The sequence below is a fragment of the Trachypithecus francoisi genome, unplaced genomic scaffold (genome assembly GCF_009764315.1).
Source record: "Trachypithecus francoisi isolate TF-2019V2 unplaced genomic scaffold, Tfra_2.0 Lachesis_group18, whole genome shotgun sequence".
NCBI classification, from domain to species: domain Eukaryota; kingdom Metazoa; phylum Chordata; class Mammalia; order Primates; family Cercopithecidae; genus Trachypithecus; species Trachypithecus francoisi.
Window position 1 is genome coordinate 73,326,699 of NW_022681463.1, and position 27,340 is coordinate 73,354,038.

At 36.2% G+C, this 27,340-nt stretch overlaps 1 protein-coding gene and 1 long non-coding RNA gene across 10 annotated transcripts in view; one reads left to right on the forward strand and one right to left on the reverse strand.

Annotated features, from left to right (window-relative positions):
- LOC117063317 lies at positions 1-26,865 on the forward strand. 2 transcript variants are annotated; one of them, XR_004428869.1, is made up of 4 exons: positions 1-121; positions 13,412-13,524; positions 25,597-25,686; positions 26,780-26,865. It is a non-coding gene; the product is annotated as an uncharacterized LOC117063317 (long non-coding RNA). The 2 variants fall into 2 exon arrangements; XR_004428870.1 differs by having other exon boundaries at positions 25,597-25,682; positions 26,780-26,861.
- The window catches only part of LACC1 (laccase domain containing 1), a 63,330-nt gene that overhangs the window by 35,043 nt on the left and 947 nt on the right, over positions 1-27,340 (reverse strand). For 6 of the 8 annotated variants that reach the window (XM_033177003.1, XM_033177002.1, XM_033177005.1 and 3 more), the window contains exons 2-7: positions 26,370-26,961; positions 25,559-25,737; positions 23,997-24,162; positions 18,639-18,864; positions 17,041-17,201; positions 13,378-15,891 (exon numbers count right to left, since the gene is read on the reverse strand). In XM_033177003.1, coding sequence (XP_033032894.1) covers positions 17,042-17,201; positions 18,639-18,864; positions 23,997-24,162; positions 25,559-25,737; positions 26,370-26,931 — 1,293 coding nt within the window. In that variant the 5' untranslated portion in view covers positions 26,932-26,961 and the 3' untranslated portion in view covers positions 13,378-15,891; position 17,041. Of the gene's footprint in view, positions 1-13,377; positions 15,892-17,040; positions 17,202-18,638; positions 18,865-23,996; positions 24,163-25,558; positions 25,738-26,369; positions 26,962-27,340 lie in introns of those variants that run through there. The other 2 variants (XR_004428866.1, XM_033177006.1) reach the window with 2 other exon arrangements.

The following is a 27,340-nucleotide window of genomic DNA, read 5'->3' on the forward strand; positions in this document are numbered from 1 at the left end:
TAACGATAGCTTTCAGATGACATTCCTCCTATTTGGTCCAGCCTCAGAATCTCCTCCTACACAGCACATTTGACCTCTTCCTATGAGTATTCAGGCTATACTCACAGGTGGGAATTGAAGGGTGAGTACACACTACTATGTGGAGTTTTTTTCTTTTTAGGCTAATATTATGTTTAATAAATGGGATTATGCTATTATATGTGTTTGTCTACTTCTCTCAGCTAAAGGAAAAGATCTATCCAGAAAGGGACTTTTAAAAAAGTTGTATTCCTAACACAAGGTCTTTATGCAATGGACATTCGGTGTGTCCTTTTCAATATTGATCTTTATGATGAGAGTTAAAAAGCATTATCCAATGTAGTGACCAGGGAGGGACTTATGTAACATGATTTGGAAGTACTAGTAGTGCCAGAAAGTAACAGCGTGCTAAAATCACATCCCACAATAATGGGAGTATGTCAAAGGGACACAGGAACACAACTGAAAAAGCACCAATGGCCAATTTAAGAAAAACAAATAAATAATGTTAGATTATAATCTCAAGTATATAAATATCCATGAGTTCATACTGACTTAAATAAATGGTTGGATAATGGGAGACGGTAGACAAATCTCAGGTATAGAAGAATTTGTAATGATTGATGTATATATCCGCCGTCACAGAGTGAAACATAACCCTTCACTCTTTAAGTGTGGGCTGTGCACACACTGCCATAGAGTGTAGTATGGAAAGGGAATCACCTCGTGATGGAAAAACCTGGCAAACACTGCCTCAGTCAGACGATCAACAAATGCTAAGTCAGGTTGGTAGCACATACCCTCCATGTGAGGTAATGAGAATAGTTACCTCTGTGGTCTTCCTCCCCCAAATCCATATCCTCACTCTAATCATGAGAGAAACATCAAACAAATTCCAACTGAGGGACATTCTGTTAATACAAGATACCTGACCAGTGCTCCTCAAAGCTGCCAAGGTCATGAAAAATAAAGTCTGAGAAACTGTGATGGCCAAGAAGAATCTAAGAAGATATGACAAATAAATTGTAATAAGTTATCTTGCATGGGATCCTAGAACAGAAAAAGAACATTAGGTGAAAACAAAGGAAATCTGAATAAAGTATGGACTTTAGTTAATAATAATGTATCAATATTGGGTCATTAATTGCAACAAATGTACCAAACTAATATAAGATGTCTCTAATAAATGAAACTGAGTGTTGGGTGTATGGGAACTCTGCACTACCCGTGCAACTCTCTGTAAAATGTTTATTTAAAAAATGAGTCAAATCTCCCATCACATTCATCAGAAACCAGTGCCATGTGGAGATGCAAGGAAATGTCAAACTCTTACTAAATATCTTTTGGAATATCAGATAGCAGAAAATTAGATAGGATATTTTAAAAACAGGGATCTTTGAGGCAGGAGAAAGATAAAAGATAGCTTAAGAGCAGTTATATATTTTTTATTTGAATAAAGTATAGTTCATTAAAGAAAATACAGGAAAAACTACACAAAAGCAGAAAAAGGAAACAAAAGCTTTCATAATTCTATCATCTAACACAACTACATTAGTATTTTATTTTCAATTTTTAAAATATGTTTATTTTTGTGGGTTTTTCTCATAGTTGTAATTCTACCTAATTACACAATTTAATTTCTTGGAAGGTTTCCCTCTCTTCATTAAAGACAAATCTTACGTAGAGCAAGTTAATTGGTGTCATTCTGCATTTCAGACAGAATTAATTTAAGTGAAAGAGAACCACATGACTTCGCAAGACTATGTGAATATCAAGAATCTGCTCTATTTGTCTAGGAGGTAGTGCAGAACTAAAGGGGTACATATGGTACTATATAGAAGCTTAAAGGTCTAGTTCTTGATTTCACTGTGGAGAGGGTATGATATTTAAGAAACAAAATGGAGAAAGGGAAAAGTCTACTGCCAGACAAGTTCCTCAGAACTAACAGATAGGATACAGAAATAAGAGGTAGGATAATAGGTACTTACCAATTCTCATACTAAGAGTATTGTTGGCAGAAGAAAGAATATGATTGAGAGTAAACGGTAGGAAGTATGCAATATTAACATTATTATACTCTCCATAATCATCTCTAGGGAGGAGCTTGCATTCAGACAATTGTTGTTTCTTAAGATTCGCTACAATGGCTATTTTCCAGATTTAAAAAAGTTTGGCATCTTTAAATTCCATTAGATTGAAGCAACGAGAAACATTAAATATTCTTGAGTACATACTGCCACCCAGTGGATATATCTGTGTGATGCACAAAGCATTTGCCAACGAAGAGGACAAAGAGTTTTTGACCATGATGCTAGTATTAAAGCTTTGCCTGCATTCAGTGAAGGCCACACATCATATGTAATCCCAAACTGAATTACACCACTCATTCAAAATTCTAGATTAGACTTTAATACACATTTTCAAGGTATTCTGATAAATATTACCAGAGGCTTTTGGCAATGGGAGAAAAATATTATGTGTGCTTACCAACACTATAGATACTAACTTCTTATTAATATTAATAAAACTAATGTCAGTGAATTTCCAATAAGATGAGTCAGAGATACTCAACTTCTAGTAAGGAAGAAAGAGGGATGTCATGGCAGAGAATAGATAGTGGAAAAATCTGGTAAACACTGCCTCAGTCAGATGACCAAAAATACTAAGTCATATTGGTAGTATATACCTTGGATATGGTAATCTTGACTCCCTTGGATGCTAAGAACTCTGGCATGAAGTCTAAGAGAATTACATTTTTGGCATAATAATCTTGGATTTCCCTTTATCTGAAAGCAACTAAAGGTTTACTAGAGTGGAAATACATAGAGACAATGGGTGGAATTTGGGTCATTTAAATGAATATTGAGGCCATATTTATGTAGAGACTTCCTAGAGAGTCCTGGTATTCTGTAGATAAGTCCAATACTATTTGTTTCCTAAAAATGAATAATGCAATTTATGAAATTGAAATGACACTGAAAGTCTAAGAAAAACTACTTGTCTGAAACTTTATTTTTTGCTACATTTATAGTTATCTTCTCCAAGAAGTTTACACATCCACAGGTGAACACTTCTGGATAGGAAATCTACTAACTAATGTGTTCTCCATTGTTGGGTATGAGATTTCTTGATCTCACCATACTTACAAGTTAATAAATTAGCCTATCACTGTTTCATAAATGTTGGCAGAAGATACGAGATAAAAGACTTCATTGTTCATGCTTACCAAGCAGCATGAACATCATATTTGAGTTAGTTCTCCTTGCCCCCTAAGTTCCATGGAGGCACCATAGAGAAGTTCAGGTATATCTTGTGCATACAGTGGATTTGTGTCGTATGTTAGGAATACTGACTTTGGGAAATCCACTGCTTTTATAATAAGCAGAAAGTAAGGTGGTTCTTTTTTCCAAAGTGGGACCTAAGCTTATCCCTTCAGGTTGCTTTCTGCAAACACAATCTTGAAAAATGGTTGCATTAAAAAGAGGTCAAAGCTTTGCATTTTTGGAATGCCCAGGGAAAATATTCTGGGAGGTTTAAGGCCTATTGGCAATTGTCTTTCTTAACATTCATACAAAGCCAAAATCAGCCTTCCTATAATTTCTACTGATTGGTTCTGTGTTTTCCAATCTCTTTGGTATTTTGGATGTCAGAGACCTGCGGTGTGCTATCTTATGGCCACTGAGATTTATTTTCTCCACACTAATAATTTCTAATCCCTTTGAGACCATTCCTCCATGGTCATGTATGGCTTTGGGCTCCCTCACCATTAGTATTGCTTTCCTCTGAACTTGTTTAGGTGTTAATTCCCAAAATGGACTACGATATTCCAAGTATGGACCACGATATTCCAAGTATGGACCATAAACTGTTATTTGGCTATACATTTCTATTCCACTCTTATGCCAGTGGATGGAAACTATGTAGTTTTTCATTAAAGGAATCATCATGCCAACCAGATTTCATTTAATATAACAGGAAGTCTAAGAGTAAGCTCTTTCATTTGAATAGTTGTTTAGCAGTTCTAGCAGGAAAGTGTTAAGTCATTACTGTCTGTGTTTTAAAAATTATGGGCTGGGTGCGGTGGCTCACACCTGTAATCCCAGCACTTTGGGAGGCCAAGACAGGCGGATCACAAGGTCAGGAGATTGAGACCATCCTGGCTAACATGGTGAAACCCTGTCTCTACAAAAAAATACAAAAATTAGCCGGGCACGGTGGTGGGTGCCTGTAGTCCCAGCTACTCGGGAGGCTGAGGCAGGAGAATGGTGTGAACCCAGGAGGCAGAGCTTGCAGTGAGTGGAGATCGCACCAGTGCACTCCAGCCTGGGTGACAGAAGGAGACTCCGTCTCAAAAAAAAAAAAAAGAAATTATGGACCTCCTCTATATGAGCTCTTTGTTTTCCATGTTAATATAAATGACATATGACTCCCATACTCCTTTTTAGGGGGCAGGAGAGGGGTGCAGCATCTCACTCTGTTGCCCAGCCTGGAGTGCAGTGGTGCAACCATGGCTCACTACAGCCTCGACCTCCTGGACTCAAGCAATCCTCCCGGCTCAATCTCTCAAGTAGCTGGGACTACAGGCACTGCCACCACTCCAAGCTAATTTTTTTTTTTTTTTGGTAGAGATGGGGTCTTGCTGTGTTGCCTAGACTTCATATTCTTTGTTCAAATAAGAATCCAACAGTCACAGGCTTTTATTTTCTCCTCCAACTCATGCATATAGAAGAGTAGGGAATTGACAATGTTTGTCTTCTGGTTTAACAAAGAAAACTGACATGTATATTTACTTTTTCAAAAACAGAGATATTACTTTAGATATTATTATAAGTTTAATTTTTAAAAAATTATGACTAAATTACAAACATACAGAAAAGTATGGAAAACAGTATAATGAAGATCCAGATGCTCATCACTCAGATTCAACAATTAAAAACTCTTGCCACATTTGTGTCATCTATGCCTTCTTTTCTTTATTATTATTAAAGCATTTAGTGGCCTCTCTCAGATAACACATCAGTTTATCCCTACATAGTTCAATATGTATTGACATGGATATTTCTAACATAACTTCAATGTCATTAACATCTAACAAGATTAATAATAATTCTTTAGTATCATTTAATACCTATCCTGGATTTAAATTTCCACAATTATCTAAAAACATGAGTCTTTAGAGTTAGCTTATTCTAATCAAACTCCAAACTAGGTCCACTCATTGCTTGTGATTGCCATGTCTCATAAATCTCTTTTAATCTAATAGTCCCCCTCTCATTCTTTCTTTCAATTCTTACCATTGACCATTTGCAAAAATTAGATCAATTGTCCCATACTTTGAGTTGTGGTATCCTTTAACTTACTCCTTCCTTCTCCAAATTTTTTATAAACTTGTGGTTAGCTCTAGAGCTTGATTAGATTCAGATTCAACATTTGTGGAGGGAATATTTCAAGATGTTTCTGTGTACTTCCTATTCCAGCAGATTGAGAAGCAACAATGGTTGCCACACTGATGAAATCATGTCAAGGAATTATTCATTGATTCTCATTTTATTGAGTTTACCTTCCTTACTAGAAATGTGATTTCCCATAAAGCTGTAACAGAATGTAACATGAGATTTTTCCTGTTGTGCAGTCTTTGTTAAGAGGCCAAAGCTGGCCAGGTGCGGTGGCTCACGCCTGTAATCCCAGCACTCTGGGAGGCCGAGACGGGCAGATCACGAGGTCAGGAGATCGAGACCATCCTGGCTAACACGGTGAAACTCCGTGTCTACTAAAAATACAAAAAATTAGCCGGGCGTAGTGGTGGGCACCTGTGGTCCCAGCTACTCGGGAGGCTGAGGCAGGAGAATGGCATAAACTTGGGAGGTGGAGCTTGCAGTGTGCGGAGATTGCACCACTGCACTCCGGCCTGGGTGACAGAAGGAGACTCCGTCTCAATAAATAAATAAATAAATAAATATAAAATAAAATAAAGTAAAATAAAAAAGAGGCCAAAGATAAACGCGGTAGCCCCATATTCTTACAGAGACTAAAGCTTCAGAAGGGAAATAGATCAGAACTTTTTTTTTTTTTTTTTTTGGAGATGAGTCTCACTCTGTTGCCCAGGCTGGAGTGCAGTGGCGTGATCTCGGCTCACTGCAACCTCTGCCTCCCAGGTTCAAGTGATTCCCCTGCCTCAGCCTCCAGAGTAGCTGGGACTACAGGTGCCTGTCACCACGCCCAGCTAGTTTTTTGTATTTTAGTAGAGACAGGGTTTCACCGTGTTGCTCAGGCTGGTCTCAAACTCCTAAGCTCAGGCAATCCACCCGCCTTGGCCTCCCAAAGTGCTGGGATTACAGTCTTGAGCCACCGCACTCGGCTGAGAATTTTTTAAAGAGCATTATCATAGTCTTGTGTGTTTCCCTTTACTCCTCAAAAAAAAGCCCCATTTCCCTCCATCAGAGCCAGGCGCTGCAGGGAACCAAAGCAGATCGTTTAAGTTAAATTCGACCTGTGGTCCCCTAAGTTTGGGAGTTGAATACACTGTGACCTTTGCCTCACTCTCCTCTGCTTCAGTCTGAAAAAAAGGAAGCTGGTTAGTGCCTGGAGCTGCCTGGATAGCAAAGAGACAGGGCTATACTGGGAATCGTTTGCACATCTAGAATTTGGTGGGGCAAAAATGTCAAGTTTCCTGTGGGTTAAGGGACAACAGCTAGGCTACAATGGTCTTTGTAAAATAGGACGAGGCTGTGTACAGTGTACCATCAAAGTTGGACGGCTGCGGTAAATGGTCAGTTGGAGAGCACCTTGTCTGAAGGGGTGTGTGGTAGTGGTGGAGAGGCGAGTTGCAGAGGTGGCCCACTAACCCAACCTATTTCTCATCCTTCCTTGCTATCAACACCCTGGCATTAGTAGGTGAAAAAGATGATCACAGTAGGGAAAACAGAGAACAGATTGTGCCTTATGCCCCAGTGCTTGTATGGTCTAAGCTGGGGAGGTGAGAAGCTCTAAATTTAAATCAGGTTAGACTTAATAATATCTAAAGTTTACCACAAGTGAAACAGAAATGTCTAAAGATGGGTAAAGAAACATGACTGAATGCTTTAAAACAGATCTCCACTGCAAGCATTCTTTATTTGTAGTACTTTTATTATTATTATTTTATATTTGGAGACAGAGTCTCACTCTGTCGTCCAGGCTGGAGTGTAGTGACGCAATCTCAGCTCACAGCAAACTCTGCCTGCAGCGTTCAAGCGATTCTCGTGCCTTAGCCTCCCGAATAGCTGGGGGTACAGGCCCGCGACCATGCCAGGCTAATTTTTGTGTTTTTAGTAGAGATGGGGTTTCGTCATGTTGACCAGACTGGTCTCAAACTCTAGACCTCAGGTGATCCGTCCACCTCAGCCTCCCAAAATGCTGGGATTACAGGTGTGAGCCACTGCACCCAGCCTGCAGTACTTTAAAGATATATTATTTTAATAAAATCAACTAAACATTGAAGATATAAAAGTACCTAGTGAGAAGGGGTCCTCAAATTTGGTTATACATTAGAATCCTTCAGGAAGCTTTAAAAGCCTTGATGTTGTCCTACCCCAGATTCTGATTTAATTGTTCTGGCATGTGGCTTAGACATCAGGGTTCTTAAAGCTTAACAGGTGATTCTATTATGTAGCCAAGGTTGAGAACTACTCTAAAAATAGAGACTACTGAAAGAGAAAAATAAAAAAAAATTAAAACAAAAAAAATCTATTTGACTACTTGACTATCAAATATCAACAAAACTATTGAAAAGTTGGAATTTTCATGGAAAAGATCTATATGTTTGGTCTTCACTCTCTGGGTCACTGTCATAGAGATTTGACTAAATAGTTTGTATTTGTTTTACTAAAGGCATGGACAGGGTATGGTATAAGATAAATATTAAAAATATATTATTACAGGAGTGGAAATAATTAATTTTTTAAAATAAGTATTAGTTTTTAACATACATGATTCCCACAGGAGACATGTATCCTAAAGCAGTATTTTTTTCTTTTTAAAATTGTTTTGCTTTTATTATTTTTAATTGACACATAATAATTGTACCTTTGTATGGGGCACAGGATGATATTTTGATACATGTATACAATGTGTAACGATCAAATCTGGGTAATTAGCATATTCAGTACCTCAAACACTTATACGGTCTTTGTGTTCGAAACGTTTAAAATCTGCTTGTCAAGCTATTTGAAAATATACAACAAATTGTTAATTATAGTCATCCTACAGCGCTGTAGAAAACTAGCTCATATACATCCTAACTGTAATTTTATGTTATCCAACTTCTTACTATCCCTCCAAACCTTCTACCCTTCCCTGCCTGCCTTTAGTAACCTCCACTCTAATCTCTACTTCTATGAGACCAATTTTTTTAAAGCTTTCACACGAGTGAGAATGTGCAGTATTTATCTTTCTGTGCCTAGCTTATTTTACCTAACATAATGTCCTCTAAGCTTGTCCATGTTGCCATAAATGACAGGATTTCATTCTTTTTTGCAGCTGAATAGTATTCTATTCTGTATATATGCCACATTTTCTTTATCCATTCATCTGTTAAAGGACACTTAGGATGATTCTATATCTTGCCTATTGTGAATAGTGTTGCAAAGAACATGGGAGTGCCTTTCAACATACTTATTTCCTTTCCTTTGGATATACACCCAGTAGTGGGATTGCTGGATCATATGGTAGTTCTATTTTAGGTTTTTGAGGAACTTCAATACTGTTTTCCATAATGGCTGTGTTAATTTACATTCCCACTACCAGTGTATAACAGTTCCCCCTTTCTCCACATCCTTACCAGCATTTTTTGTCCTAAAGCAGTATTTTAAAGTTTATGTTGCTATACAAGTTGAAAACAGTAAATTCTAATGATGGATAAGGAAATACAGCCAAATGTCTTAAAACTTTCTTTAGTGACTTTGATATATCATTATTATTTAAATAAATTCAACTAAACACTGGAAATATAAATGAACCTTGTGAAAATCAATAAAATGCAAACACTCCAAAATACGATTTATTATATTTATCCTTCCAGACCTTGTATGAGATTGTTTAAGGATTCTTCCCCCTCTAATACGGTTTGGCTCTGTGTCCCCACCCAAATCTCATATTGAATTGTATTCCCCACATGTCAGAGAAGGGACTTGGTGGTAGGTGATTAGATCATGGGGGTGGATTTCCCCCTTGCTGTTGTGGTGATTGTGAGTTCTCATGAGATCTGATGGTTTAAAAGTGTGGGCACTTCCCCCTTCCCATTCTCTCTTTCCTGCTGCCATATGAAAAAAAGATGCTTGCTTCCCCTTTACCTTCCACCATGATTGTGAGTTTCCTGAGACCTCCCAGTCATGCTTCTTGTTAAGCCTATGGAACTGTGAGTCAATTGAACTTCTTTTCTTCATAAGTTACCCTGTAGTTCATAAATTGCTCAGGTAGTTCTTTTTTTTTTTTTCTTTTGAGACAGAGTCTCGCTCTGCTGCCCAGGATGGAGTGCAGTGGCGTGATCTCGGCTCACTGCAACCTCCGCCTCCTGGGTTCAAGTGATTCTCCTGCCTCAGGCTCCCAAGTAGCTGGGACTACAGGTGCGTGCCATCATGCCCAGCTAATTTTTGTAATTTTAGTAAAGACAGGGTTTTACCATGTTGGCCAGGATGGTCTTGATCTCTTGACCTCATGATCTGCCTGCCTCAGCCTCCCAAAGTGCTGGGATTACAGGGGTGAGCCACTGTGCCCAGCCCCAGGTAGTTTTTTTATTGCAGTGTGAGAAAGGACTAATACACTTCCCTTTTTCCCTTTTTTCTCCTATAGATACTAGATTATTATAATGTGATAATATCTTTGCTAGGTACTAAAAATATGAAGATAAGTAAGATATGCTCCTTACTCTGTTGGAGTCTATATTTAGTAGTAGACAATTAAACAGACCAATATTTAAAAATCAGTTCACTGAGGACTATAAAAAATTATGCTCAGGATGGGTGATAATGAGACAAACAATGAAGGAAAATATTCTGGAAGAGATGACCCCAGATCTGAGTCTTAAAGGATAGTTAAGAGTTATTCAAGAGAAGCAACATTGACAAATGCTGTGCATATGCAATGTGTACAAAGAGCCAGCAATGTGTACAAAGCCAAGAGGCAAGAGAAAACATAGCTGTGGAAGATGATAGTGATCATGGTGAAAACTGCTGTTGATCCAATAACACAGAAAAAAATATTGTGCACGCTTTTCAATATAGTAAAACTTTCCTCATACAGTAGAAGGCAGACCTTTGAGCATTAGCATGGTCCCTCATGCTGCCCAGTGGAACCAAAGCTACTTAACTTCCACGTACGATCTGGCATGGTACTCACTATATATATACTACATTGACAACTGAATTTTGGCCATATCTCCATAAGAAATTAGGGAGACACTATAGTATTGTAACTATTTACATAAATGTTTTTATTGTAGCTGTCCTTGGTACTTTCTATTTGCTAATTTAGTAGAAAGCCTAGGTGAAGGTAATCCTAAACAGAAATCTGAGTTCTAGTCAGTCTTTGAATGCCAACCAACCTCTGGTCTGGCCTAGCTTAATAGTATACTCTAGGAAACGAAAAAAGTACAGAATGGCTAAAGCATGTGGCACAGAGTGGGGAGTGGTAGAAATTAAAGAAGTAAGCAGGGGAGAGAGGATGACAGCACTTACACACTTTAGTGAGTAGGTCTTTATCTTGGAGGCAGTGGGAAAGCCATAAAAATTTTTTGAGAGATGTAATATGACCAGATTTGCATTTTAAAACAATCAATAATGATACTGTAAGAAGGGATTCAATAAGGAAAGACTAGTCAGAAGGCTGCTCTAATGATACAGGTGAGAGATGACGACCTTCATGTCTGTGGCCGTTGAGAAAGAGTCATGGGAACAGATGGTAGATATACAGTCAGTAGTGTGGGAAGGCAAGGGGAGAAGGAAAGGGAGGCATTCAGAAACACTCCAGGGTTTCTGGCTGGGCAACTGCATGAATAATAATTTCATCTTCTGAGATAGAAGACAGGATGGGAGCAGGTTTTGGAGAGAAGATGATGAGTTAAGTTTGGAGGATGTTGTATTTGAGGGGACACAGGATATGTCAAACAGACAACTCTATAGCCAAATCTGGATATGTATTGAAAAGTAGAAAACCAAAGGAATGAAAGTACCTTGTGAATATGAAATATCAACTATGAAAACAAGGCTGATGGGAGGGGTAAGAAAATACAACCTTAAAACATGTGCTTTAAAAATTTAAGGAACAGGAAAGCATGGTGAGATGTAAATTGAAGCAGTGTGTGATGCAGAATTCAGAAAATGAAGGACATTAAAAACCCAATTGTTGCCATGAACAAATCTCTTTTCTACAGTTTCTCATGAAACAAGAGTACTCCCTTTACTTCCCCTTTTTGCCTTTTGTTTTGTTTTGTTTTTGGTTAGAAAGGAATGTGGTATTTTGAGCTAGTATCTGCTGGAAATTTTGTTTAACAAAATGTAGTAACTGGACACCCCAACCTTCTGAGAATTAAATAAAACAAAAAGTCTGCTCCAAATACAGAGACATAGCTCACCTCAAGTGCTTGGCACAAGGGCATGGGGAATGTGATGTAAGCATTTCCTTCTCTACAAAAATGCATCTAAGGAGAGTATGAAAAGTTTGTCTCAACACAATTGACGTGTAATCATTGTGAGTTCAAAACAAATGTGTTAATCTGGAAAAAGCAGTACTGGCAGATTTCTTTTTCCTTCATTAAGCAATGACCTAGTACAGAACAATACATTACTTATGGCAATCTTTGAAATCACAAGTAAACTTTAAAAACACTGCCTACAATGAAAATGCACGTGCCCTAGATCAGGGTTTCAAGAAACACACCCAGTAAGCATATGGACCATGCTTTCCATTCTTCATTGCATGATTTATTAAAAAATCTATAGGGAGAAATCTATGATTCCACTGAATCCAATGTGTTATGTGTGTGTTAATTTATATTAGCTAGGGCAAAGAGGCTATATGTCATATTTAACACATACATATTTCTTGTTTGCCATTTAGCACGTCCACAAAGACCCATGCATACAAACACAATAACACACAGATAACTGAGTAATGCTTTCTTTGAAGTGCTGAATTTTCATAGATTGGTAGCATTCTCTAAGAGTTCACACAAAAAGTAAGATGGATACATTGGAAGTATAACTCTAGGACAATCAAATAAAAATAAATATCAAATCCCACTTTGAGATATAAAAGCATATAACTCATATGTCACTGTTATCTTTCCTTCCAGCTGCTGAATATTTGGGTATTATTTCTGTTTTGCCATGTTACACAGAATAAGCTTCTCTGAGTTTCTCCCAAAAATCTACTTACAGAAAAGCAGTTACTAGAGATTCTATAGGAATGAGATAGAAGTGGGTGAGAGTTCCTAAATGCTTTTATCTACTTGAACTACCATGTTATTCCTAAAGTAAGAGCAATACATTGACTAACTTTAAATGCACCCTCCCCTCCCTTTTCATTCCACAAGAAAATACAGAGTTTAAGATTGGTTCAACTTTATACCAAGAAATAAGAGTAGAGTTACTTGTTGAAATACTACCTCCTAGTGGTAAGATCATCTCATTTGTTTTATAAAGCCCTGGAGTACCGCATATTTGGCCACTGTGCTATTCTTCACTATTTAAAATTACAGTTGGATAAATGGCCCAGGAAGTTTTAGTTTGATAGTACTTCCAAAAAGGTATTTCATTAATGTTTATTTGATTTACAAACTTAATTCCCCTTATTAATAAAATAGCAATCAATATTTCCTATGTGTAGTTAGTAGCAGTGCTTAGATTAAAAACAAAACTTTAGGAGGAATAAGTTCCAGTGTTCTATACCACTGTAGGATAACTATAGTTAACAATAATATATTATATCGTTTGAAAACTGCTGGAAGGAACAATTAAATCTTCATAACGCAAAGAAAAATGTTTGAGATGATAGATATGCTAATTACCTTGGTCAGATCACTATACATTATATGAACGGAAACATTATTATGTATCCCATGAAGAGGTACCATTGTTATTTATAAATTTAAAATAAAATTAAAAACAAAACCAAAACTTAATTTACTAGAAATCTTTGTTGTTGTACCCCAAAAGTCCTAGAAACCTACATACAAATGTGTGAGAGTGACAGCTATCTTGTAGATGCAATAAGATGGTTATTTAATAACCTGATAGTTCTGAGTTACTAAATCAGCACTTTTCATTCAGTAAAAGAGCAAGGAGACATCTTTTCATTATATACTTTGGCAGAGATAATCCAAAATCAGATAATCAAAATAAATTTCATTTCGTTGTAGAATGTTGTAGTACATAAAGCAAAATGTGTCTGCAGGATAGTCCAAATTTACCAACTTCAAACAAAATAATGCACAGTGAAGAACTAGAAAATTATTAACCCTTCTCAATACATGTAAGTATTCCTTAATCTTTATCATTTTCTTTAAACAAAACAATATTTTGGATGAGTTCAACATTTTTATCCTATGCTTTATGTTTAGTGCCTTCCCTGAATTGGAAAAAAATGAGGTATTTTATTTAAATTTAACACTGGGCTAAGGGAGATATAGAATTAAACTAAACAAGAATCAGTTGTCACAACCTCACAACATATATCAAAGTATTGAAATTGCTGGTTTACTGATTGTCACTTTTCACTAGATATTAAATATCCTGAGGGTTACAACTGTATTTTTTTAACCTGTCCCAGTACCTCAAAAAAATTTTCACTGAATAAATTATGTTAACAAAAAGTTAAAAATAAAAATATAATTAAGATCCCTTTAATTAATTTTAAAATCTGAGAGGAAAATTGGAGTCACAAAACGTATGCTCAAATCTTACTTCATCACAAATTATGTGATTTTTGACTTCCACCTCAATGAAGCTCAGTTTTCTCAGCTGAATAAAAGGGATAATGCCTGTGTATTTCAGAGTAGCTGTAAAGGTAAAATGAGGTAATGTACATGAAAGTCCTTTGGAAATACCAAACAAATGTTATTTGCTGTCATGCCACCACACATACATGTAGGAAATACATGTATTAAATAAGAAAATTTTTAAGATGCAACGTGATAACTTACATTAAATATATATACAATTTCTCCCAAATGAAAACTACCTTAAGTTCTCTCTTTAACTGACAAACATACTCAAAACCACTCATCCAAAAAAAGTCCCTTCCTTCAAGATGTAGTTCCCCAGCTTTTTCTCTTCTCTAGTAAATGCTGTCAAAGAAGAGTTGACACCTATGCATCTTCTTCCTAATGCACTGAAAGCTGACTCAATGACCACTGCCTATAGAACAGTTTCAATGTGCTTAATCCACTGATTTCTTTTTAATTATCACTTTATTTTATCCCTGAAGATTTCTTTTTGAGTACTTTCCACACCTATCCTGGCTTCTTCAAAACAACTACCCTATTTTTTCTTACTTCTGTGACTAATTTTTTTTACTCCTTCAGCTTCTTATTCTTGAAATGCAGGTGTTTTATAAGGTTATATTCTTGGACCTCCTTTTTCTCATCCTAATTTCTGCCTAGATGATCCAACTTGCTCCAATAGAATTAGGCATCATCTCTGTACCATAAACCTTGAAATCTCTGTCTCTGTCTCAGGTTTCCTCCTAATTTCTAGGTCTATATTTCTAATTATTAACCAAACATTTCTATCTGGATGTCCTTCATTCTATGTAAAGTCAAACTCATTATCCTCCTCTCTTTTCCCAAACTTTCTCCCTCCCTTTGTTGCCAATCTTAGTAAACAGCCAAGCAGAAATCTTAGTCATTAATGACTTTTCCACTCTTCCTCACCTCTTACTTCCATTATCTAGTAACAGGATCTATTGATTCCATCTCTTTAATGTCTCTCTAATCCATCTACTCTCTTCTCTATTTTAATTTCCACTTCCTTCATTGGATCTTCATTATTTCTTTTTGAAATATTTTGACCACCTCTTATCTAGTCTCTATGCTTTGGTCTCACACAATTTAAATTCATCCTCTTAAATATGATGCCATGGGGGAGGGAGAAAAAATATCTTTTTTTTTTTTTGGCTGCCTATTCATTGCCTGGAAAATAAACTGCAAGCTCTTTGACACTGCAGTTGAGACCCTTACTTATCTGTTTCCAACCTGTTTTTCCAGCCCTAACTCCTGCCCACACCCTTTTCTCTCTAGAATATGTTATGCACTTTCAGTTTCATGCCCTGGTTCATGGTGTTCCCTCTACCTGTTATGGCTGTTCTTCATTCGTCAAAAACCTCTACATCTTTTGAGCCAATGTGATACGTGATTTTCTCTTGTAATATTTTCTCTACTCTGCCTTCTGGGTAAAATTTACCTCTATTCCTTATGTTCTCTTCTACTGCTATTAAAATTAAGTTGCAGAAGTGTTTATCTCCTTCATTGTATTCAAAGGAAAAAAAGTCGTGTTCGTTTCAGTTCACCTGTGCTTAACACAATGCCTGACCAATAGAGGGTATTCAATAAATACTGAACTGAACAAATCTATTCCTGATCTGTGTAATAAACAGGGAGAACAAACTTTAAGAATAATTCTCATGCATAAAACATATTAGCTACAACATACTGATTTTTGTCAGTTATTATTATAATTAAATGAAAATCATTTGACTTTGAATAATAGTAAAAATATACCCTAAAGATGAATTATCCATTGTAATCCATTTGGTTTTAAGTAGATCAAACAGCTAAATTTCTCTCTTGCAGTCAGTTTGGAAGGAGGCAGGAAACAGTTATACAAAAATCCAGTCAAGTATCTGTAAAATACATAGAAATCAAATATGAGACCCTTGCAATCGTGAAGTCTATTAAAGTTTTTCTATAATTTAAAGAACTAAAAACATTGTAAAGAGTAAAAAATAATATTAATTCAGCTAGAAGTAACCTTAGGGAAAATTACATATATCCTGACGGGGCGGTGCTAAATCAGTGCCATGAAATATTTTTATATAATTCCAACAAAACCATCTCTAATAAATACTATTTTAAGAAAATTACACTCAGTCTTGCCCTATGACTTTAGATCATGTGTCAACGAACTATAGCCGATAGGCCAAATCTGGCCCTTTACCTGTTTATTTTATTCTTTAGAGACAGGGTTTATGGTATCCATGCTGTACTCAAACTCCTGGCCTAAAGCAGTCCTCCCACCTCAGCCTCCTGAGGAGCTGGGACTACAGGAGCAGGGCCACTGTGCCTGGCTCCCTCACCTGATTTTTGTAAACAAAGTTTTACTGGAACACAGACATATTCATTCATTTCTATATTATCAGTATATCTTGTTGCTCTACCTCTACAATGGTGAAGTTAAGTAGCTGAGACATATACTGTATGTCCCACAAAGTCTAAACTATTTACTGTCATTTTAAAACAAAAATTTGGCCAACTCCAAATGCAGATAATCATTTGGAAATCTAGTTGAAAATCAAGCTAGTTTGTATGTGAGAATTTCTTATTATTCTAGAATTTAGAATCTTTATGCAAAGATTTATTTTCGAAAATAACATGAAAATTATAAGGATGTTAGGATAAGGAATGTACAGATATCAAGTACATAGTAGCGAGAAAGAAAATACTTACATACTTTTTTAAAGATTAAATTGTTTTATTTTTATACTTTTAACATAATCCTGGCTAATTATTCTTCATTAACTAGGAAAAGCAGTGGCTGCTCTTTATAATAGAGTGTTACTGACAATGAACTTTGCTAGTACTGTTATATCACTAAAAAAGTAGAAACATCATTCTTCCTGTAGGAATAAAGGAGTAAAGTTAAACATAATTAACTGTTTTTTCAAAATGAGGGGAGGAAACGGCTAAAAGAGGAAGAAAGAGAAAGGGAGGGAGAGGTGGAGAGAGGGATGAAAGAGAGGAAAAATGGAGAGAGGAGAGAAAACCTACTGTACCTTATTCTCTAATTGATATGAAGCCAATTTGTGTACCAAAATTAAGGCCATCTCGGACATGGGAGAAAAACTTGTCAGGATGGCAAGATGTACAGAGGTTGAGATCTTGGTTCTGGTCCTGAATATTCCGTGGAAGAATTCCTTCCCGTTCTAGGAGAATCCTTAGGAAAAATATTTTTCAAAAGAGAGCAAGAGTTTATTTTCCCAATAGCCAAAGCAATATGAACAAAAATATGGATGTTGGCATGAAAGAGTTCCAGGAAAGATGTACCTAGAACAATGTATATTGTTATTCAATTACAGAACATGGACTAGTCAGGAAAAAAATGCTACATTGTATCAGCATTTATCACCTAAGTTCATATATGCACAGTACAACCTTCCATATTGTCCTATAGACACAATCTAGGTACAGAATTTTATAATCAAAATCAAGTGCTTATTTAAGAAGAAATCTCTACAAAAGTTACCAGGATATCAGACAAAATTCATCTGGCTCAGCCAGAGTATGCTTTTTAGTCATCTGGCCCTTCATCTCCTTTCCTTCTATTAGCCAGATTTTTCTCAGAAAACTTGCTTCTCCATGAACACTTTATGATATGAAATATGAGTACAAATTAGTGATACTTGATTTAAAAAGTCACATTTAAGAATCAATTTCAATCTCTTCCACGTCTGCACTAAATGAGGCAGACTCTGGGTAAGGTTCTGGTGACTGGAATAGAAACATGATTTAAAACACACATTAATTTGCCTTTGTAGTAATGACAAATAATTTTCACCAGTTATTAATAGCAAAACTTCATAAATTCAAAAATGCAAAGAACTGTAAAAAATTGAAAGTAAAAACCTGTGTATTTATATTATCTAATATTTTTTCTAAAAAATATATTCCTCTAGTTAATTAGATAATAAGAATAATTTTAAAATATCAGCTTCCTGAGAGTTCATTACATCTAGGAGAATTTAGCTGAGGAATGGCTGTGAAGTACATGCCAACTTTTCTATATGAAGTTTAAGTAGATCTCTTAAAATTAAATGCCAGATATTTCTTCCTTCACTTTCTTTTTTTTTTTTTTGGGACGGAGTCTCGCTCTGTCGCCCAGGCTGGAGTGCAGTGGCCGGATCTCAGCTCACTGCAAGCTCCGCCTCCCGGGTTTACGCCATTCTCCTGCCTCAGCCTCGCGAGTAGCTGGGACTACAGGCGCCCGCCACCTCGCCCGGCTAGGTTTTTGTATTTTTTTTAGTAGAGACGAGGTTTCACCGTGTTAGCCAGGGTGGTCTCGATCTCCTGACCTCGTGATCCGCCCGTCTCGGCCTCCCAAAGTGCTGGGATTACAGGCTTGAGCCACCGCGCCCGGCCTCTTCCTTCACTTTCAAATCAATGAAAGATACCAGACAAAAAAATTTCTGTTATTCAAACTCACATGAAAACAGATTTCATATTTAAAATGAGTGTTTGTGTACATGTGCACGTCAGCTGCTTAAATAACCACCACCTAAATTCTTCTTAGAGTTACTAATTGTTCTCTAAAATAAATTTCATTTTAGAGCAATAAGAAAGAATCAAACTTGCAGTTGAATGAAATCAGACATACCTTGTGGCTTTACGGATGTCAATATAGGGATTTGGTGAATCAAATAGTTGTACACATGCAGGATGAAGATTATGAAATGCCTCTGCTGATTCTCTTGGAAGAGTAAAACAGCAAGGTCCTACTGAAGGTCCAAGTACAACAACAATGTCTTCCAAACTGCAGCCATATTCTGCTATCATAGCATTCACTGTAGCCATAGCAACACCCAACAAAGTACCTTTCCAACCTGGTAAATAGGAATAAAAAGAGATAAGGAAAGTCAAAATGTAGCAAAATTTCACCTGAATTTATGTCTAAGTTAAAAGTGAGCAGATATAGTTTGTACATTTTTCAAAGTTCAGAAATAATAAATGAACCACAAGATTAATTACATTATCATGTGGTTTTTAAATGAGCTACAAAAAGCACCTGACACAGAAGAGACACGAAATGGGAGTTTTCTTCATCTTCCATTTAAAGATGCTCTATAGTTTTAGTTTCCACTGAGATCATAGCTTAGTCTTCTCTATTTTTCACATTTTAAAAGATTGTGGTTAAAAAAACCACAAAATCCACTATTCTAAGTACACAGTTCGGTAGTGTTGAATTCACATTGTTGTATAACCAATCTCCAGAATTTTTTCATCTGATAAAATGGAAACTCTACAACTATTAACAATAACTCCTTGTTTCTTCCTTTTACCAACCCCTGGCAATCACCATTCTTCTTCCAGTTCCTGTACATTTGATTATCGTAGGTATATCATATAAGTGAAATCAATACAGTATTTATCTTTTTGTGATTGACTGATTTCACTTAGCATAATGTCCTTAAGGTTCATCTATATTGTAGTATGTGTCAGAATTCCCTGCCTTTTTAAAGCTAAATAATATTCCATTGTATGCACACACCACATTTTGCTTACCCATTCATCTACCAATGTACCTTAGATTGCTTTCACCTTTTGGCTATTGCAAATAATTGTGTTATCAACATTGGTGTGCAAATATCTCTTTGAGTTCCTGATTTCAATTATTTTGGATATACTTCCAGAAGGGGAATTTCTGGATCATATGGTAATCTATTTATACTTGTTTGAGAAGTACTTGCCGTACTGTTTTCCATAGTGGCTACACAATTTCACATTACCACCACCAGTGCACCAGGGTTCCAATTTCTCCACATCCTCAACAACACTTATTTTCTGAGGTTTTAAAATATTAGCCATCCTAATGGATGTGGGGTGATATTTCATTGTGGTTTTGATTTGCATTTCTCTAACTTCTAATCCATGAACACAGAACTTCTCTCCATTTATTTGTGTCTTCTTTAATGTCCTTCAGCAATGTTTTGCAGTTTTCATCTCTCCCTCACTTTTTACACCAAAACCTATTATATTTCAATTAACAGTCTCTTTTTACTCCCTTCCCACTTGTCCAGTCTATCATTCCCTTGCCATCTCTGTCTTACCTGCCTTGCATCTTTTTTTTTTTTTTTTTTTTTTTTGAGACGGAGTCTCGCTCTGTCGCCCGGGCTGGAGTGCAGTGGCTTGATCTCAGCTCACTGCAAGCTCCACCTCCCGGGTTTATGCCATTCTCCTGCCTCAGCCTACCGAGTAGCTGGGACTACAGGTGCCCGCCACCTCGCCCGGCTAGTTTTTGGTTTTGTATTTTTTAGTAGAGATGGGGTTTCACCGTGTTAGCCAGGATGGTCTCGATCTCCTGACCTCGTGATCTGCCCGTCTCGGCCTCCCAAAGTGCTGGCATTACAGGCTTGAGCCACCATGCCCAGCCTGCCTTGCATCTTACAGTGTTCTAAGACAAAACCATCTTCTTTACTTCTGCTACCTTCTTGTTGACAAAGACAGAAAGCTAAGAATACTGCATTTTTCCTTTATTCCCTATATCTGGGTTTGATTCAGCTGATATAGTTGGCCAATAATGACTCCCCTTACACCTTCCTTAAGCACTCCATACTCATATCCTTCAAAAGCTAGGCACTCAGGTGAAGGGATCATTTTTTACAGATAAAAGGAGATGAAAGCAAGAAGTACTTAGGTGATAGGTTCAGCCTCCACAGGTAACCCACTGGATATGTGGTTATGGGAAGAACAGAATGAAGACATCAAGTTTCTATCTGTAAGTGGGTAGGAGGTCAATAATCAAAACAGGAAACCTAACTGGCAGAGAAGACTTTAGGGAAAACGATGTTGAGTTTTTGACATAATGATTTTGAGGCACCTAGGAAGATGTAGACAGTGATGTTCAAAGGGAAGCAACTAGATATAGGCATTTTGAGTTAGAAATTGTCAGGGCTTTTCTACAGATGAGAGTAGCTCTCTTCTTCAGTGAGCCTCCTTAATTATCCTCTCACTTGTAGTTCATCCACCTCCTTTCTATTTGATTTTTCTCCTACAGCACATGTATATCTATGTATACACATCTGGTTAAAAGATCTTTATTAAAGTAGTCCCATAGAAGAATTTTATTCTTTTTGATATCTGATAAAATAAGTATACAATGTATGTAATTATATTATATTTTAAAGTTAATTTATTTTTATTTTTCCAACTTTTTAGGTTCAGGGGTACATATATGCAGGTTTATTACATGGGTAAATTGCATGTCACTGGGGTTTCGTGTACAAACAATTTCATCACCCAAGTAGTGGACATAGTACCTAATAGACAGTTCTTCAGTCGTCACCCTCTTCCCACCCACCACCCTTAAGTAAGCCCCCATGTCCACTGTTCCTTTCTTTGTGTCCATGTGTACTCAATGTGTAGCTCCCACTTAAAAGATACATATGGTATCTGATTTTCTGTTCCTGCATTAATTCACTTAGGATGACTTCCAGCTGCATCTATGTTGCTGTAAGAATATGATTTCATTCTTTTGTATGGCTGCATAGTATCCCATTATGTATATGTACCATATTTTCTTTATCCAGTCCACCACTGATGGGCATCTAAGTTGATTCCACATCTTCATTATTGTGAAAAGTGCTGTGATGAATATACATGTGCATGTGTCTTTATGGCAGAATAATTTATATTCCTTTGGGTATATACCCAGTAATGGGATTGCTAGGTTGAATGGTAGTTCTAATTTTAAGTTCTTTGAGAAATATCCAAACTGCTTTCCACAGTGGCTAAACTAATTTACATTCCCACTAGCAGTGTGTAAGCATTTCCTTTTCTCCACAATCTCACCAACATGTTATTTTTTGACTTTTTTTTAATAGCCATTCTGACTGGTCTGAAATGGTATCTCATTGTAGTTTTGATTTGCATTTCTCTAATGATTAGTGATATCAAGCATTTTTTCATATGCTTGTTGACCACGTGTATGTCTTCTTTTGAAAAGTGTTTGTTCTCGTCCTTTGCCCATTTTTTAATGGTATTATTTGTTATTTGCTTGTTGATTTAAGTTCCTTATAGATTCTCAGTATTAGACCTTTTCAGTTGCATAGTTTGCAAATATTTTCTCCAATTCCGTAGGTTTTCTGTTTACTCTGTTGATAGTTTCTTTGCTGTGCAGAAGCTCCTTAGTTTAACTGGATCCCACTTGTCCATTTTTGTTTTTGTTTGCTCTTGAAGTCTTCAACATGAAATCTTTGCCAAGGCCTATGCCTATGTCCAGAATGGTATTTCCTAGGTTTTCTCCTAGGGTTTTAATAGTTTTAGGCTATATGTTTAAGTCTTTAGTCCATGTTCAGTTGGTTTTTGTATATGGTGAAAGGAAGGGATCTAGTATCAATCTCCTGCATATGGCTAGCCAGTTATCCCAGCAACATTTATCAAATAGGGAATCCTTTCCTCATTCCTTGTTATTGTCGACTTTGTCAAAGATCAGATGGTTGTAAGTATGTGGCTTTATTTCTAGGTTCTCTATCCTGTTCCATTGGCCTATGTGTCAGTTATGGTACCAGCACCATGCTGTTTTGGTAATAGTAGCTTTGTAGTACAGCTTGAAGGGAGCAATGTGACTCCTCCAGTTTTATTCTTTTTGCTTAGGATAGCTTTGGCTATTTGGGCTCTTTTTTGGTCCCATATGAATTTTAAAATAGTTTTTTCTAAATCTGTGAAAAATGATATTGGTAGTTTGATAGGAATAGTATTGAATCTATAAATTACTTTGGGCAGTGTGGCCATTTTAACAATATTGATTCTTCCTATCCATGAGCATGGAATGTTTTTCCATTTGTTTACATTATCTCTGCTTTCTTTCAGCAGTGTTTTTGTAATTCTTATTGCAGAGATCTTTAACCTCCTTAGTTAAGGCAGCTGTATTCCTAGGTATTTTATTCTTTCAAAAATAACTTATTAATGACTTGAAATTCACATTTATAACTTCATTTTGACTGCTTGATCTTGGATATTTTTAAACTAAATGTTTTCAAACCTAAGAAGTAAAAATATAATATCCTCTTTTTATATCCAGGAGCCAAGATTCAAATTTTAAATAACTTTTTGACAATGTCATGTAGTAAACCTGACTTCTACTCATTCAATCCCATTATTTCAGCTAGGTCAAAATAAAAATATGCTACTTTCTTTTTTACCTATGAGCTAAAAAGCAAAGTAGAAATAGATTTACAAGTGAAGGAAATTTTAAAGATTATCCTCATTTCACACAAAACCACAGCTATGGGGTAATCTAAAATACCATTTTAAAATACCTTCAGAAAACAAAACTCCATATCTTTAACACAATACACCTTCTAAAAATACTTCTTTGCTCTTAGAGAATAGTTGCAGTTAAATACATTAAATGATTTAAACTAAAAACAGTTTTCAAAACATCTTGCTTTTTCCTACCTCCCTAGCTTTACACATGCAGCTCCATCTGGGTGAATACTTTTCTGAAACATGCCTAACATTCCCATTTCCTATGGCCTGGATTTCAAGGATTCTCAACCAAAGGCAGTACCACTCCCCTAGGGAGTGTTTTGAAAAGCTTGGAGGGTTTCATTGTTGTTTGATTGGTTGGTTGGTTGGTTTTGGTTATTACAGTAACTAGAGGTGCTACTGTCATTAAGAATTTCAGGGGCTAAAGACACTTAATCTGCAAAGTGGTATTATCTTGCCCAAAATGTTAACAGCACCCTTGCTGAGGAACACTGTTACTCAGCCAAAACCAACAAATTCCTTAGGAATCAACCTAGGTGCGACCTCCTTTGGGAATTCTACTACAATTCATATAATTTGATGTGGATACTCCTCTTGGCCATCCCGATAATAAAACTATGCCGCCCCTCCCATCATTACATTTACCACAGTGTAATGTAATTAACTGTTTGCCATGTCTATCAGAAAGAAATTACAATTTTTCCTGCACAATGAGTAAAATCCTAAATGTTTAATTAAGTATACTTACCAGCATGAGCAACCCCACATGCTTTTTTGACTGGATCTGCAAAAACTATTGGTATACAGTCAGCACCAAGAGCAGCTATTGTGACTCCTCTCTGATTTGTAGTTATTCCATCATAAGAATCAGGCTCCTTTCTTCCCATAATCCAGATGTCATTGGAATGATGAGTCTAATACCAAAAATGTGCAACAAAAATGTTTTGGAAGTGGGATTTCTCATACCATAAGCTTTCCTGAAGGTATTCATTGTAGCATAAAATTATATAACCAGTTTAAGATTACTAGCATTCATTAAATATATCACTTTTATATATGGGAAAACACAAAATTTACTTATAATTTAACTATTTAAGCTTTTGGTATTATACTCTCTGATAGTTTATACAAAGAAAAGCACAGTTTAACATTATAAAATTCAATATAGTGAATAATGAACATCTTTCCATAAAGATAGGTATAACACTTCTTAAAGCACTTTCTACAAAATGAAAATTTTTCCTGTAAAAGAAAGTTAATTACCAAATCAATGATACTTTTACTTTTCCCAGACTCAAGTAAAGCTAGAATTCTGTAAGGAACAAGACATTATCTCATCAACTATGACCCTAGTTCCTCCTGGAGTAGATTTATAAAATAATGGCCTTTCTCTACCACCATGCAGTTCCCTTTCTTCAAATCAAAAAGGGCAGTGGTAGTATACTCTCTGAGAATTAACTGTACTTTTAGAATTGAGGACTCCAGATGAAATATACAGTAGGCTCTTGAATAATGTCATTTTATTCCACATCATTTCATTATAATGTTAATGAAAAAAATTGACTACCCACCCTGTCACTGACTGTGTGAGGTTTGCACCTTCTCCTCATGTCTGCGTGGGTTTTCTCCAGGTAATCCAGTTTCCTCCCACATCCCAAAGAAGTGTATGTTAGATGAATTGGGGTGTCTACATGGTCCCAGTAGGAGTACACTATAGTGTGTGTGTGTAAAAGCACCCTGCAATGGAATGGCGTCCTGTCAAGGGTGGGTTATGACCTTGGATCCTGATCTGCCAGGATAGACTCCAACTACCTGAAGCCCTGAACCAAAACAATTTGGTAGTTATCTTAATTTGTTTTTATTACTCTTTTGTAAATGTATGTCTAGCTCACATCTATTTCAATATTTAATACTAGGAATGTGTTGGTCTTTATTTAGAAGTTTGGTGATGTTTTTGTGACAAGAAATATGCCTTAGAAACTTTATTCTTATTTATATCAATTAGCCTATGGTAAAATTGGTTTTATTATGTCGTTTCGCTTAAAGTCACAATTTCCAAGAACCCATCAACATTAAAGGATGACTTACTCTGTGTGTGTGTGTGCATATATATCTGTGTGTGTGTGTGTGTATAAAATAGAACTGATCTTTAGGCTATGGTGTATAAATCTAAGAAAAACAACCACAGCATTATTCTAAAACTTTGGATAAAAAAGCAGATACAAAAGTTAAATAGCTTAAAGTCCATGTAGTTAGTAGTAAAGTAAAAAACATACTTTAGATCTTTCAAAATATAAAGCAAACTTTTACCTTTATTCGGTAAAATTTCTCCATATTAAATCCTGCAGCATTCGCCAACCTACGCAGATTTTCTTGAACCACTGCCTTGGGATCTCTCCGTTTGGAACTACTGAAGAGATTGAATGAGCTAAGAGTTGGTATATAAGATATCCCACCTGTTCTTGTAGTAAATCCATGAATGAAAATATCTGTTGAAGATAAGCAGTGAAGATTTAAAAGATGCTATTCAAAATACCAGTCTCTCAATTAGACCTTCCCTGATCACTGCTACCTGCCCTTGTTATTTGGCTTCTAATTTCTATGGCATTTTGTATCTCCATACGTTCTTATGGCGTTCCGCTGTGTTTGTTTTACGCTCCCTATGAGATTGTTGCTCTTCAAAAGGTATCTTGTGTCTCATCTAGCTTTGTTATATCTAACAGCATATAGCTCACAGAAAATACTGTTTAACCAAGAAGCAAGATTGATTGTTTTAAATTTTACTCTTCTATGAAGGTGCCAATGATTTGAAATTTCAGAATTTCTAAATAGAAGATTTTAAGTGTCATAAATCTCATTGCAAAGGAGGGCTAGATTATTTGTCTCAACATCAAATTTTCATAAAGCAAATTTATTTATTTGGGGTGGCTTTGAAGGCGTTATCCCTTGACCCTGATACTATAGGGTCATACATGATAGCTCTGTGTTGCCACTGATGCTAATGAGTAATAAGCCCACAACAGTCAACAAAAGAAAGGAGGAAAAAAAGAGGTGAACTACCTCTGAAGAAAGACTGGTTTTTCATGTACAAAGTAAAAACAACAGTTAGTGGTTAATATACCTGGGATCAAAGGAGAAGTGATAATAGTTAATTCTCCTCTCAGTGCTGGCAGACTTCTCAAAAATGTTTCTATTTCATTCTGAATTTCTCTTAGTTCTTGAGCTGTGATTATGTTTATTTCAATGGACTGTTTAAAAAGGCCTCCCCTCAAAGTCACTTGCAAATCTTCAAATTCGAAATTGTAAACATCAGTGAAGAGTTGATCAATAAAAGCTTTCATTAATGTCTTCCTGTGCCTGGGTACAATTACCTTAATGCTGCTCAGATTTCTTTCATCAATTTTCTGTTTAATGGTATACAAACAGGCAGCCATGCTGGGACAGCTAACAATCTCAAATTCTTTCAAGAGAGCTGATAATCCATTGCCTGTTTCTAATTCACAATTATCTTGTTCTCCATCCCTTTCACAGCTGATGTCACTGCAACACATTATACAAAGAAACTTGGCCTTGGCGGCATGGTGGTACTGGACAGCATTCAAAGTCTTCAGTAATGTCTGATGGCAGTCTTTTTGAGAGTTCAATTTCAAACCAAAAAGATCAATCAAAACTGCTTCTGCCATCCTTGAAAGAATACTTTTGTGCCAAATCACCTGCAAATAAAAATTAGTATAAGAATATAAAATTATATAAATCCTCTTATAGTTACGACAGAAATTTGTGGTAGATTAAAAAAAATTACATTGATTTTAAAATGTAATTAAAATAGTAAATCTAGGCCCCTCCCAGAAAAGCCAGTCTACTCTGTCACAAGAGAACCATGACAGTGAAAGCAAAGCCATCTTTTAATTCGTTTTGTGAAAATGCTGGTACATCTTTCCAGCAGTACAACAGTTCCTCTGTTTTGTTTACATAGAACTTTTAAGTAAGGAATTACTTGCTGAGTTGAGACAAAGTCCTGTTTTCAAATTGCAGGTTGTCAACCTGTGTGATATGTCATTAGTCCTGACATGACTGTCATATTAGGTCTCA